General features: G+C 46.7%; 1 protein-coding gene across 1 annotated transcript in view; it reads left to right on the top strand.

The window, feature by feature from the left end:
- ABTB1 (ankyrin repeat and BTB domain containing 1) overlaps positions 1-12,055 on the top strand; it is a 208,244-nt gene that overhangs the window by 84,080 nt on the left and 112,109 nt on the right. Inside the window, exon 8 of the mRNA XM_086939283.1 lies at positions 9,608-9,723. Within this exon, the coding sequence (XP_086795409.1) occupies positions 9,608-9,723 (116 nt within the window). The remainder of the gene's footprint in view (positions 1-9,607; positions 9,724-12,055) is intronic.

Below are 12,055 nucleotides of genomic sequence, written 5' to 3' on the forward strand. Positions count from 1 at the left end.
AGCGGTCTGTGAGAAGCTGGCCTGGTATATGATGTCTACTAATGTAAGTGGGCACCTAGTTCCAGCCCAGACAACCCTTATGGTGATTTAAGTGGTCTTAGACATTCTTAAAAAGCTCTCTAAGTGGTAGCTGTGGAGAGCAGCCTTCAGGCTTAGTCCAGAAGGAGTGTAAAGCAGCTTGTTTTAATAGAATGCAATCTTATAGTATAGATTAAGTGAAAAAGAACCACACCAAGTATTTATAACAAATATGTATTTATTCTACAATAGTCTCTAGAATGTTCAAGTATCTCCAACATGGAGATAAACACATTGCACACAATACTTTAGCAAAGAAACACAGTAAATAGTGCGAAATACACAGAGGTCCCAGGGGGAGACCAAACCATATACTAAGAAAGTGGTACCATGACGCGAATCACGACTAGGTCGAGAGAACGTAGAATTGCTGGGAACCCACAGAACCACCCAAGGTAAGGGATGGGGACCCCACAGAGAGCGTGCGCAGTGTGAGTACACAATTGCATGCTCCGTACAATTCAATGTGCAAGTTGCGGTTGGAATTTTAAAGATTAGGGACCCTTCCTAATGGACCCTGAAGAAACCCCTTGGGAGCTAGAAGGTTGGAGAGCCACCCCATTTGTGGATACCCTAGTACCCACGCTACCTACACCAGGGAAGCCGCGTGCATACGTGTGAAGTGGTGTCGGAAACTGCTGTTGAACCCAAAGGAGGACTTCAGGAAAGTACCGCTGCTGGACGAGGAGAAAGTGTCTCGGGAACCCACGCAGGAAGTCAAGAAGGTGCACAGTTGGGACCAGCAAGGTCCTGGGGACTCACAACAAGCAGGGGAGTCAGGGCAGGCCCCGAGCAATCAGGGAAGCCCAAGAAAAACAAAGATGACCCTCAAATGGACCCACAGGCCCGAGGCACAGGAGTCGCGAGAGGCCTCGAGCAGCTCACCAAAAGAGCAGGCCACAGTGCCCACGAGGCGATGTGGCTGAAGATCTTGGTGGAACAAGTTGCAGGAGGTTGGGGCTACTTGGAGCCCAATGCACTTGTTGCAAAGATGCCAACAGGAATATGCACTTGCAAAAGTACCCAGTGCACAGGGGTTTGGGTAGTGCAGCCCCCACAAGGGATTCTGACCTTAAACTTGGTGAGACGACAGCTCGGGCCTCGAGGGACGTAGAAGCCCATCACCTGTGTTGTTGAACCCTTCGAAGTCCGCAGGAGCTCGGGATCAGCAGACTGGTCAGCAGTGTTGAGGTGCCTGCGAATGCTGGAAAGTGACTCCTTCACTCCAAGGGAGATTCCTTCAAGTGTCTTTGATGCTCCACAGGTCCTACATGGATCCTGCATGGTGCACAGGCACAGACGATGCAGCAGACTGAAAAGGAGGTGAAGTCAGGCCAAAACAAAGTCCAGCGAAGTCCAGAGTGCCCAGACGCTAGGACTGCATTGGTTTCAGTTCTGAATTTTATCCCATGACGAATCTAGGAACCTACACCCAGGTAAGCCCTTAAGGGTCACTGCACTTAAAACCTATAAGTCACCCCTATAGCAGGCCTTTGCAATCCTGAAGGAATGGAGCTTGGTTGGGAAGATTCAGGGGACCCCTCCAGGGGAGGTTCTGGACATGGGGGAAATTACTCACATGTCCTTTGTCCAGTTTCACAACAGAGTGGGAGCCAACGGCTCCCAGAACTGACTTTACCTGGGCTATGCACAGGGACACCAAATGTGCCCCTCATGCAGACTTTCAGGCGCTGGCAAGCGCACCCACCTGGTCCCAATACACTAAATCCTGTCTGGGAGGTGGTCACACCTCCCTGTGACTGAGTGCATATTGTTCCACCTTCCTCTGCTCGAGCTTGGCTCAGCAGCCGGAGGCCAGAAATGTGTCTCTGGTCGGCAGCAGCCATTTTGTGCTGTCTGGGACTAGAAGGTTGGCACAGGGAACACTGAGAGCCTAACGGAGGGCTCTGCCAGTGATACCAAACATGATAGGATTCGTTGCAGCCGTCTTCGAGATGGTCATCGCGTAATTACGCGGTGCTCCTCCTATTTAGTATATGGCTGCTTCACTGACCACTCGGGAGAATGTACTCCGTAAGCTGCAGGGGTGTCCTCATGTAGGGGCACCCTCTCACTTAGAACCAAGCTCCATTCCTTCAGGATTGCAAAGCCTGCTATAGGTGTGACTTATAGGTTTTAAGTGCAGTGACCCTTAGATATAGTAAACCTATATCTTTAGTAAGTGGTGCATGCACAAACTTACACAGGCTGCAATGGCAAGCCTGTAGATCCTTTTTGAATGGTCTCTCATGGGTGGCAAAATACATGCTTCAGCCCATGGGAGACCTCTGGGGTATCTATGCCCTGGGTACATGGGTACCATATACTAGGGACTTATAAGGGTACCCCAGTATCCAATCTGGGATGTACCTAAGTACTCAACACAACAGTTTAGGGAGAAAGCAGGTAGCGAGGTCCTGTTTAGTAGGATCCCAGTCAGACTAGTCAAAGTACAGCTTAACACGAGGCAAAAAGTGGGGGTAACCATGCCAAAGGATCCAACCTTCCTACACGGACCCTTTGGTCATTTTAACCTACTATCACGAAACTGTGTGGTTTTTCTAGAGATCTTCGAGGTCTACAATGTCAACCCCACACCCGCATCCTATTTGCATGTGGTTACAAGGCACACACCCTGACTCCGAACCGTGCAGCTTATGTCTTGAGCTTCAGTCGTCAACGCGGCATGTGCATCACATGTCGCTGTTGAGACTACGGAGGTTGCTGGCCCCTCCTTGGTCGCGGTCTCTTCTTCCTCCGAGGGACACTCGAGGACCAGATCCCGATTTCAGAGTTGGAGCGAGAATCTGGGACACGCCTCCTGGTGTTTCCCGGCGCCGGGGCGACTGGCTCAGATGAGGGAACACTATCTCTCCTTCCATGCTATTTATGGCTTCCAATCTCCCTCTGGTGTGCTTTTCGGCCCTGGGGAGGTCGGTGAGGCCTTGACTGACTCCAAACCAGTGGGACCTCCCTCTGTGTCAGCCGAGCCCTCCGAATCTGTGATCGACTCCTTCTCAGCTCCGGTGCACCGTTGTCGACCTCGGTGTCAACTGCATCAATTTCCCCTTCTTTGTTTCCCCTCCCTGACGCTCAGGTGTCACCTTTTCATCGCCGATCGACGTCGGTAACCGCGTTGGTGGAGCAGTCCCCTTCGGGCTGCCTTCCTCCGCTTTCGGAGGAGCCCTCTGCTATTTCCTCCTTGACACACTGGTATTTTGGTGATGTGGGTGATCACATGACTGAGCCTCCTCTAGAGTTTCAGTGGGTTTCTGCCCTTGGTGACGCTAGTGGCCTTGATTCTTCCCCATCCTCTGGCCTGTTTTTGCCTCCTTGCCTCGCTTTAGAGGCTAGCTCAGCTTTTTCTCAGCCTTTGACGTAGTTCTGGAAATGGCCATTGATCCCCCACTTGGGTTGCTTCAGCAGGACCAGTACTGAGCCTGCGCTTCCCTTCATTGAAGCCCTCTTTGATATTCAGTTGGGTGCTTGACTGAACCCATTTCAAGGGCCTCAGTGGACCCGTCTATAGCTCATAGGTATCATCCTGCCCCTTGAGACCCTCACTGCCTTTCCCATCAGCCTACTCCGTACAGCTTTGTGGTTCAGGCTGCTACAGCCTCCCCCAACATCGGTGGCATGCCTTACATCCCTCCAAACAGAGAGTCTAAAGATCTGGATACTTTTGGCCGATGTATCTTTTCTGGTACCAGCTCTGCCATATGGTCCCTTAATATGGCTTGTGTATTGGGCCGTTTTTCTCATGTGCTGTGGTATTCTGTCTCATGCCTTCTCCCCTCTGTCCCTGATGATTCTCGGACACTCTTTCTCAGCTGATCCAGGATGGCCGTCAGGCGGCTACATTGCCGATTATTTGTGGCATGGATACCACAGATTCTGTTGGATGGGCCATTGCCCTTTCAGTGGCTCTTCGCCCGCGTGCCTGGCTCTGGTTTTTTAAGCCGTTCAGTCTGCCTTGGTGGAAATGCCAATGGTCAATATCTGTTAGGCCCTCTGACTCGGCTATCACCGTTTTCTGGATAGTCGGAGTGGAGTGAATCTTACTACCTGATTACCATACCATCTTCTTCTTCTCCCTGTACTCTGTCTGGCTGGGAATGATGTCTTGCATTCCCTTCTGTGTGGACTGTCCTAGGGCTGTGCCATTTGGCCTTTTTCTTTTCATTTGTCCCTGCACGTGCCATCTGTGTGGTGCTCTGCCCTGGTAGGTATTTTCTTTCTGCATTCTACCCTGTCGATGACCAGTTGTGTTCCATGGTTGTTCTCTGAGACGTGTCTTAATATCTGACCCTGTTGGTGCCTACTCCGGTGACTGCGATGTCTTCTTGACTTTCTACACAGGTTCTGATTTGGGTGTTTCATGTTATTGTGCAAATGCTCTGTAGACTTGTTCCCTGTCCGACAGGGTACTTTGTATGCCTTACAGTTGTTCCTCAATATGTTGGACGCTGTCGTACCCCTTATAGGGGACTCAACATGCCGTGCTTGGTGCACTGGTGCAAGTCGGCAGATATACACAGGGGTCCTTCAGATGCAAGGGAATTGGCATGGTTCTTGGCCTATGGCTCTTTGTCTGGGTCCGCCCTGAGTGATTTTCCTTCTTTCTCTCTTCAGGGGTTACCGCTTCGGGTGCTAGTTCTTGCTATACATGGGCGAGATGGGCCCCTGTCCACCCCTCTTTCTCTCTTAGGTTCCTTGTGTCTATCTCTTATCCGTATCCTGGCATGAATAGCCCACTCGGTCGCCCTACCTCTACTATGGTGACGACTTGGGCTACGAGGCGGGAGCATTTCATACATAGAACAAACAATACATGGGCTGAAAAACCCATGTGCACACAGATATAGTTGACTTTAGAATAGTATATTAAGAAGCCATTCAAAAAGCGACCTGACCTTGTTGGTGGAATTAAGATTAAGAGGTCCAACTGGCTTCCCTAGCTAGAGAAAGGGACCGAGTGAGACTACAGAAAAGAAATCTAATGAACCAAAATAAATTACTATTGTTGTTAGTGCCCTGAAGAAGACATGTGAGGTCTAAACGCGTTGGCTACAGTAGTTTTTAATGAATAATTTTGTCATTAAAGAACTAAAGAAACTGGAACCTGCTGAATTGATGTGCTTCTCTTAACTTTGTTTGAACTTGTGCAAAATATAAATTATCATACATGTTGGAGTGCTGAATCACTGTTGATGTCGTAAACGTATGGGATTCTTATCCTTGGAGGCTTAAGAGGTATTGAACCTCTGCTTCTTCTCATCCTTATATATTAAAAAATATTGCCACTACAGTTAAAAAGATAGGTGCATTGGTAATTACCCCATACCCCTTGTCTTGTGTTCGCTGCTCTTCTATGCCTCTGCATGGCCAGTTTTTCCTCTGTTTCTGCCTTGTGTGCAGCTGCATTTGCTTTCACTTTTTTATTGGAGCCGTTTCCATGACACCCCGTGACCAACCCTTACGTTTCTTTACTGGCCTGGCTGTTCTTCAGGTGTGCCTTCTGCTCTTTTTGGGGGTATATGGTGAATCTTCCTCTTCTGTTCTTCTTAGACATGGGTTCTTTGCCCGTCCACTCTGTTTTGAATTGTACAGAGGTTGTGATCCCTTGGGATTCTTTTCCTGGGTCTTTCCTCCACTTTTTGCGTGCGCGCTTCCAGTTCTCACCCCTTGGGGGCTCGTCTACCTTGTATTAATAGGCTACTGAGTATGATCTTGGGTGGCACCCACATTGTTCCCTGGCTTGTTGGCCTGGCATGGATTGTCCTGTGCATATGAGGACTTATTTGCTTCTGGTTTTCATGCTTCCTAGGCTGTGGACACTGCCTCGCTATCTGTTTTTTCCCTTCTTTACGCTGGCTCTTTGGTTGGACTTTCATTTCTGGCTTTGGTCTTCCAATACTTTTACGCTGTGGCCTGGTTGCCTGCATAGGCCTCCCAGTTGTTGGCCCCGTCCACCTCAGTCCCTTTTTCCAGTTCTCCATTTTGGTCTTTATTTCTCTATTCTAGCATGGTTGTTTCTTTCCTGCAAATTTCTTTTCAATTGTCTCTCGACTGGCTAATCGTCCCGTTCTGTTGGTCGCGCTGTTTCTGTCTGCTACCTTGGTTGTCTGGGGTGTGTACTTCCGCCCCACCCTCTTCCTTTAGACGGGGCCATGTGACTGGTTTTCAGTTTGCCGTTGTCTCGCCTTCGGCCCATGGCCCCTGTTATGGTCGTTGTATGTACTCTTCTTGGGCACCCATTGTGTACAGTCTGAATATGTTTATTTTCATACACATCATATATATATATCTTCATACCTCTCTATTTATATGTGTTTTGTACCTTCCTTTTCTTGGCATTCTATGCTGCATAGTCCCAGAGAGCCTCCTCTCTCTCGAAGTGTTTCCTCTGCCTAACGTGGTCTATGGCAATGATTGTTGCTATTGCTCATGATGCTTTTTCAGCTATTGGTTAGAGCCCTCTGCCTTGCCTACTTCTATGGCTGTGTGCTTGGCCCAGTAATTTTAAACTGTTGTCTTAAGCCTTCCGCCTCAATCTCTTGGACCGGTTGCCCTTCTGGACGGTCTTGTAGTAATATGTTTATATGGAGTGTTCTTCCCACTTGTCTTGTTCTTCTGCTATGCATTTACTCCCATTTCTTTGCATGGCTGCGGATTTGGTTCCTTACGGGGTTCTCCCCGAATTTTCTGGTGGAAAGTTTTCTTCCACTCCTCTATTCTTGGCAAGCAGTCTCTATTTTTCTTCTGCAGACTGGATAGCCTAGTCGGGGATATTTCTTGGAATCAATTCGCAGACCCTCCTCCGGGGTGGTATTGCTTGGGTATCTATTCTAAGGTAAGGAATATGCGGCTTTATGTCTCTATCAGATAAATGAGTTACTTACATTCTGTAACGCCTTATCTGGTAGAGACTAGCTCTAGCCGCAGATTCCTTACCAGCTCACCCAGCCTCCCCGCTCTGCAAACTGGTTCTCCTTTTCTTCCAGATCCCTTGTATGCACCTTTGTGCTTTTTGTTGGTACAAATGAAACGTCTTTCAGAAAGAGGATTCTTTTTGGGCACAGTGTTTCCATAGCCGTTTCTATACATGGCTCCGCGTTTTATTGTGGAAAATAGGTGTAGAAGAAACTGACGTCAGAGGAGGGCTTATATATACTCTAACAACGTTGCTTCCGGTGAACTACGTCGTTACGAAGTCTCATGAGCTATCCTTCCCTGACATTTTTTTAGACCAGAAAAAAGTCACAGAATGTGGTCTGATAGACAATAGAGCTTTACATAGTGAAACCCTGATTTAAAATCTACGGCTGAACCTTTTACCTCAATATACACAGATTTGGCAATTGACTGTTAGTTCATTTTCCTATAAAGTTTGGGTCCCTGAATACAAAATGCTGGCTTTTTCTTGGAACACTTGACGTGCCTAACATCTTTTCTTATAACCCCTCATTTTTGGGAGCGAATTCTTTTGGAATTTTTATTCTACAGACATTATGCCTTTAAAAATGACCCACATTGATTGTTTATCTTGTGCCTTCCTTATCGGTGCACTCTGTAATTGTCTAAAATGTCCAAAACATCCAGAGCCTGGGCACTAGGATTTCAAAACATGGAAAAGGCCAGTTGAGCTGCTGCTTCCATTTCTGCGCTTTTAGATACTACTTTGGGCCTTTATCAGAAGTACTCCAGAAAAGATGCAGATAACATTTATCACTGCACTCCTTTCTTTCTACATGGACTTCAACAAGATCCCCTCCCTCAAAGAGAGAAAGTCTCTCTGGACTGTAAATAAGAATTCCAGATGCTTCTACTGGCTGGAGGTGGCTTGTCTCTACACAGCATTGAGGTTAGTGACAGGAAGCAAGAGTCAAGCATGGAAAAGATTTGTTCAAAATAAACCCTTGGCCAATCAAGAAATGTTGTGTTCTTGCAAGCCATAAATAATTCAAACAATGCCTGCAAATAGCCGTGCAAAGTAATATTGACTACACCCGTATTCCTTCACACAATGGAGTTTGGTTACTAGGGGACAGCCAGCACAACACAGGCGAAAGAAAACTGAGGGATTATGGCAGGTAGTGACTGCCTCTCAGTAAAGCATGTAGATTTCCTGAGCCCACCTGATAGCTAGATGGATCCAGCAATAATGTGCATGCAGACAGTTTCTCTTAGAAGAAAGGATGAAGACAACATGGAAGGGAATCACAATTTTGCGCATACTGATTTTGTCCTCCAATGGGATCAATCATCTTGCTCAGATCAACCATGTATGCACGGTGGAAAGAGAGAGCCGAAGGAACCCCAGTTATGGGTTACTACACAGATTTTACAGGTGACCCACTGATAGGCACTCTCCCCTACAGAGAAACAGGCAATCTCATCTCAAGGGCCAGGCCATTTTACCATTTTTGTTGTACCTCGTGGGTTAGGTGCAGTCCTGAATTTGTTCCAGTATTTGCTGGTGCTTGGCACCCACACTTCCTTCTAAACACTGGCACTTAATTAAGACAGTACCATAAAATATTTGATTGGGGTGCATCGTTATCTTTTGTGTTGAGACCCTCACCGGTGAGTAGAGTGCTTTATAAACCCCTGATTGATTGATAATTGTTATCCCTTTGTAAACGTGACATCCCACTTTGCATGTGGTAGTAGCAACATTTTGGACATCTGTTTTCCTGGTGGATAATATCCTTATGCTGATTGGACCATAAAAAGGAAGCAAGAAGGAGACGCATCCAAGTCTTTTTGTAAGGCACCATCAATAATCGGTCTCATTCTCCACCACTCTGTTGAAACTGGCCAAGTTGTGGAGAAGTGTGGCTCAGGGGTTAGAGGCGGCAGACCTGGAAGCTGAGATCGGCCCTGGACCAGGGTTCAATTCCCCGCCTCGGCGGGTCTTGGGCTCAAAAATTCCACGGACTCGATAATTCTTGCTCCGGTGCCTTCTCGACTCACGGGTTCACACTCTGCGACTCTGGGCAATAGCTTGCTTAATCTCCACAACGGCCCCTCGCGGCGGGATGCCTGGCTTTCACCTTGTGGATACCCTGCCGGGGTTATCTCACAGGGGAATACCAGGACGGGTTCCCTAAGCAAGCGCCGGGAAACCCTTTGTGGGTAGCTGTGCGCTATATAAGCTCAAATACATACATACATACATTTATGGTTTGTACCATTCCTTACTCCGCCCGCTTTCGTGTTGCTACCCCGCCTTCCTGATTTGCCCTCCCCTCCCAGCAGCCTCTCCCTGATCCTCTTTGTTCCCTCAATGTTGGGCATGTGACACAGGCAATGGGAGCTCATAGTGGCTTGTTGCCAGAGATACCTCTCGCCTGTGGACATTATGAAAGGTAGGCATCTATCTACCGCTGCTAATACAAAATAACATCCATGCAGCATATTGTAGCCATTCTTTTTCTAATATTTAATTGTGATGTTATTTATTGATGCTGTTCGAATTTGAGGTCTTTCAGAGTGTGTTAGCTTATTTTAATGCTTTCCCTTGTAGTGTCTTCCAAGCCTGGAACATGTGTGAAAGTTCTGACAGTTGAACCTCTGGATAATGGTCGGCTGCAGGAAGACCTGGCTATCCTAGCAGACTGCGCGCTGCCAGCTGAACTCAGGGTATGGGTTTTGCCTTCGCTCTTTCTGCTGGTCCTTTTCATCAAACTACTAGTTCAAAGTCTAGAAGGATTCACTGTCTAAACCTGGTGCGTTTTATATAAAAGGATATTATCCGATTCCCCAAACTTGTTCCTTGATTTCTTTCACACCATGGCCTTTTCATTAAATATATGTTTGTGTAATTGTTCCTTTATCACATTCTTATTTTTTACTTTCTTGTGCTGATGACTTGGGACACTTATTTTAGGACCCCACTTGGAAAAGCCTGCATGTGAAATTAGTTGTTAATTCCAGTGGTCCTCCTTTGATGAAATGGACCCCCCTACTATATGCTTTGGCCAGCTTGGCACTGTAAAAAGACTGCCATGAGGCTGCTGTAGACAGCAAGGCTCTTAGGGAGGTTGCTAAACCCTAGAAAATCTCTCTTTAGTTTCAACAAGCAGAAAAGGGGAGGTGGAGACATATGTTGATTTACCATCTTTTTTTCTCTCCACATTATAGTTGTACCGATTAAGACCACTCTACAAATTATATTCACAGAGATGCAAACCTGCCAAGTGCACCCTAATCGGACAATACCAGTGTGTAGTGTAGTTGATAGTCTTTTGATCCTACTGGCCATCACTGGTATTTATTCTTTCCTACAAAATGAACTACTTTGCTTTTGGTAAAAATCTTTTCCAGCACAGCTGACCGAGATTCCTAGTCAGAAAAATAATGTTCACATAAGCTCCGCGAGGACGGGCTTGGCTGTGAAACACCAGACCAACTAATTCCTAATTTACCTGTCCTAGATGCATCCTTGACATGGTGGCTCATGCTCCTGGCCAACTGGGGAACCCGTCCTGGCTTTCCCTGTGGGGTGGTGTTGGGTGGTCCCTACTGGGAGTCCCCAAGGTGGAGCCAGGCATCCCCGGCGTTTGTGGGGGGCCGTTGTATAGATGAGGCAAGCTAATGCCCAGAGTTGCCGAGTGGGACCCCTGGTTAGAGTAGGCACCGAGGCGAGAATTATCGAGTCCGCTGACCCTGGTCCACGACCCTGCCGCGTCGGGAATTGAACCCTGGTCCCGGGCCGACTCCTGCTTCCGGGTCTGCCGCCTCTAACCAGTGAGCCACACCACTCCACAATGGCAAAGGATGCCTCAATGGGTATTGGGATCAGCTGTCAAACCAGTATCTAACGAAAGTGATAGATGATCTTAGCTCCTGGTTGATGAGTCTGATTTCCACTCAGATTTAGGTTGGACTTGAGGTTTGTGGAAGATACAAAATGGCTCTGAATAATTTGCTCTTCTCAGTGTTTAACCAGATATTGCATTTGCCAGAAAAGGCTTTCAGTCCTATGTTAATGAAGGTATAAACTTTCTTTTAATTACATTTAGAAGGGGAATGATTGAAGGCCCATCTAATTTCTTAATAAGTTTTACAAAGCTACCCTTAATGATGCCACTTTTATTTCTTTTCTTTTCTTATTTTTTTTAAAAGTCTTTCATGATGGCTGTGTGATCTTCTTATATGTGACTTATAACACCTAAATAGTTGTAGGTTTTAACTTGTTCCAGGTGATAGATTCCTACACACTAGCGTACTCCCTTGATGTGGGCCAAATTAAAATATTTTAGTTGATTTCCAACTCATAGTTGTTGCTGTAGGTGCATAGCTTTTTTTTAATGTGTTGTAGACTGACTCTGGTGTAGTGAAGACCCTGTCGTCGGCAAGTTGGATGATGTAAGCTCGATCACCTTTAAGCTTGTGGGGTGGTAACACCCTTACATTTTTCAGTCTCCTGAAAGTCGGCAACATACAAGTTAAAAAGCAGGGGAGCAAGGATGCAACCTTGTTTAAAGCCTTTGTTGATGGATATTTTTCAGGTGATCCTGCAACATTGTCCTAGTTTAACTTGAACCTAGTTTGAGGTGCACATGCTTATGATCTCGTTCAGAATTCTGTTTGGAAAGCCCCATTTTGCCAGCTTTGCCCAAAACAGTTCTCTGTTGATGGAATGGAGCGTGTTTTTTAAAGTCAAGAAAGCAGGCATGTAAGGTAGAGTTTGTCTGGATTGCTATGTGTATTAATAAACTTGGGGCCTGTTTATGAGTTGGGTTGTTAATTCTCACCTGTACATAAACCCTTGTTTACGCACGGTTTGGAATTACAAGTTGGTAAGTATTTAGCGCATCTGATAATTATTGAGGAGTTAAATAACTCAAACTTCGGAATTTTTTTGGGGGGAAAACCATACGGTATTTATGGTATCATGCGGATTTTGGTGCATTAAACACCAAAATTGGCATGTTATTTCCCAGAAGCTCGTAGTAGGTGCTGTTTATTG

Source organism: Lissotriton vulgaris, chromosome 9, assembly GCF_964263255.1.
Source record: "Lissotriton vulgaris chromosome 9, aLisVul1.2, whole genome shotgun sequence".
In the NCBI taxonomy this organism is placed as follows: domain Eukaryota; kingdom Metazoa; phylum Chordata; class Amphibia; order Caudata; family Salamandridae; genus Lissotriton; species Lissotriton vulgaris.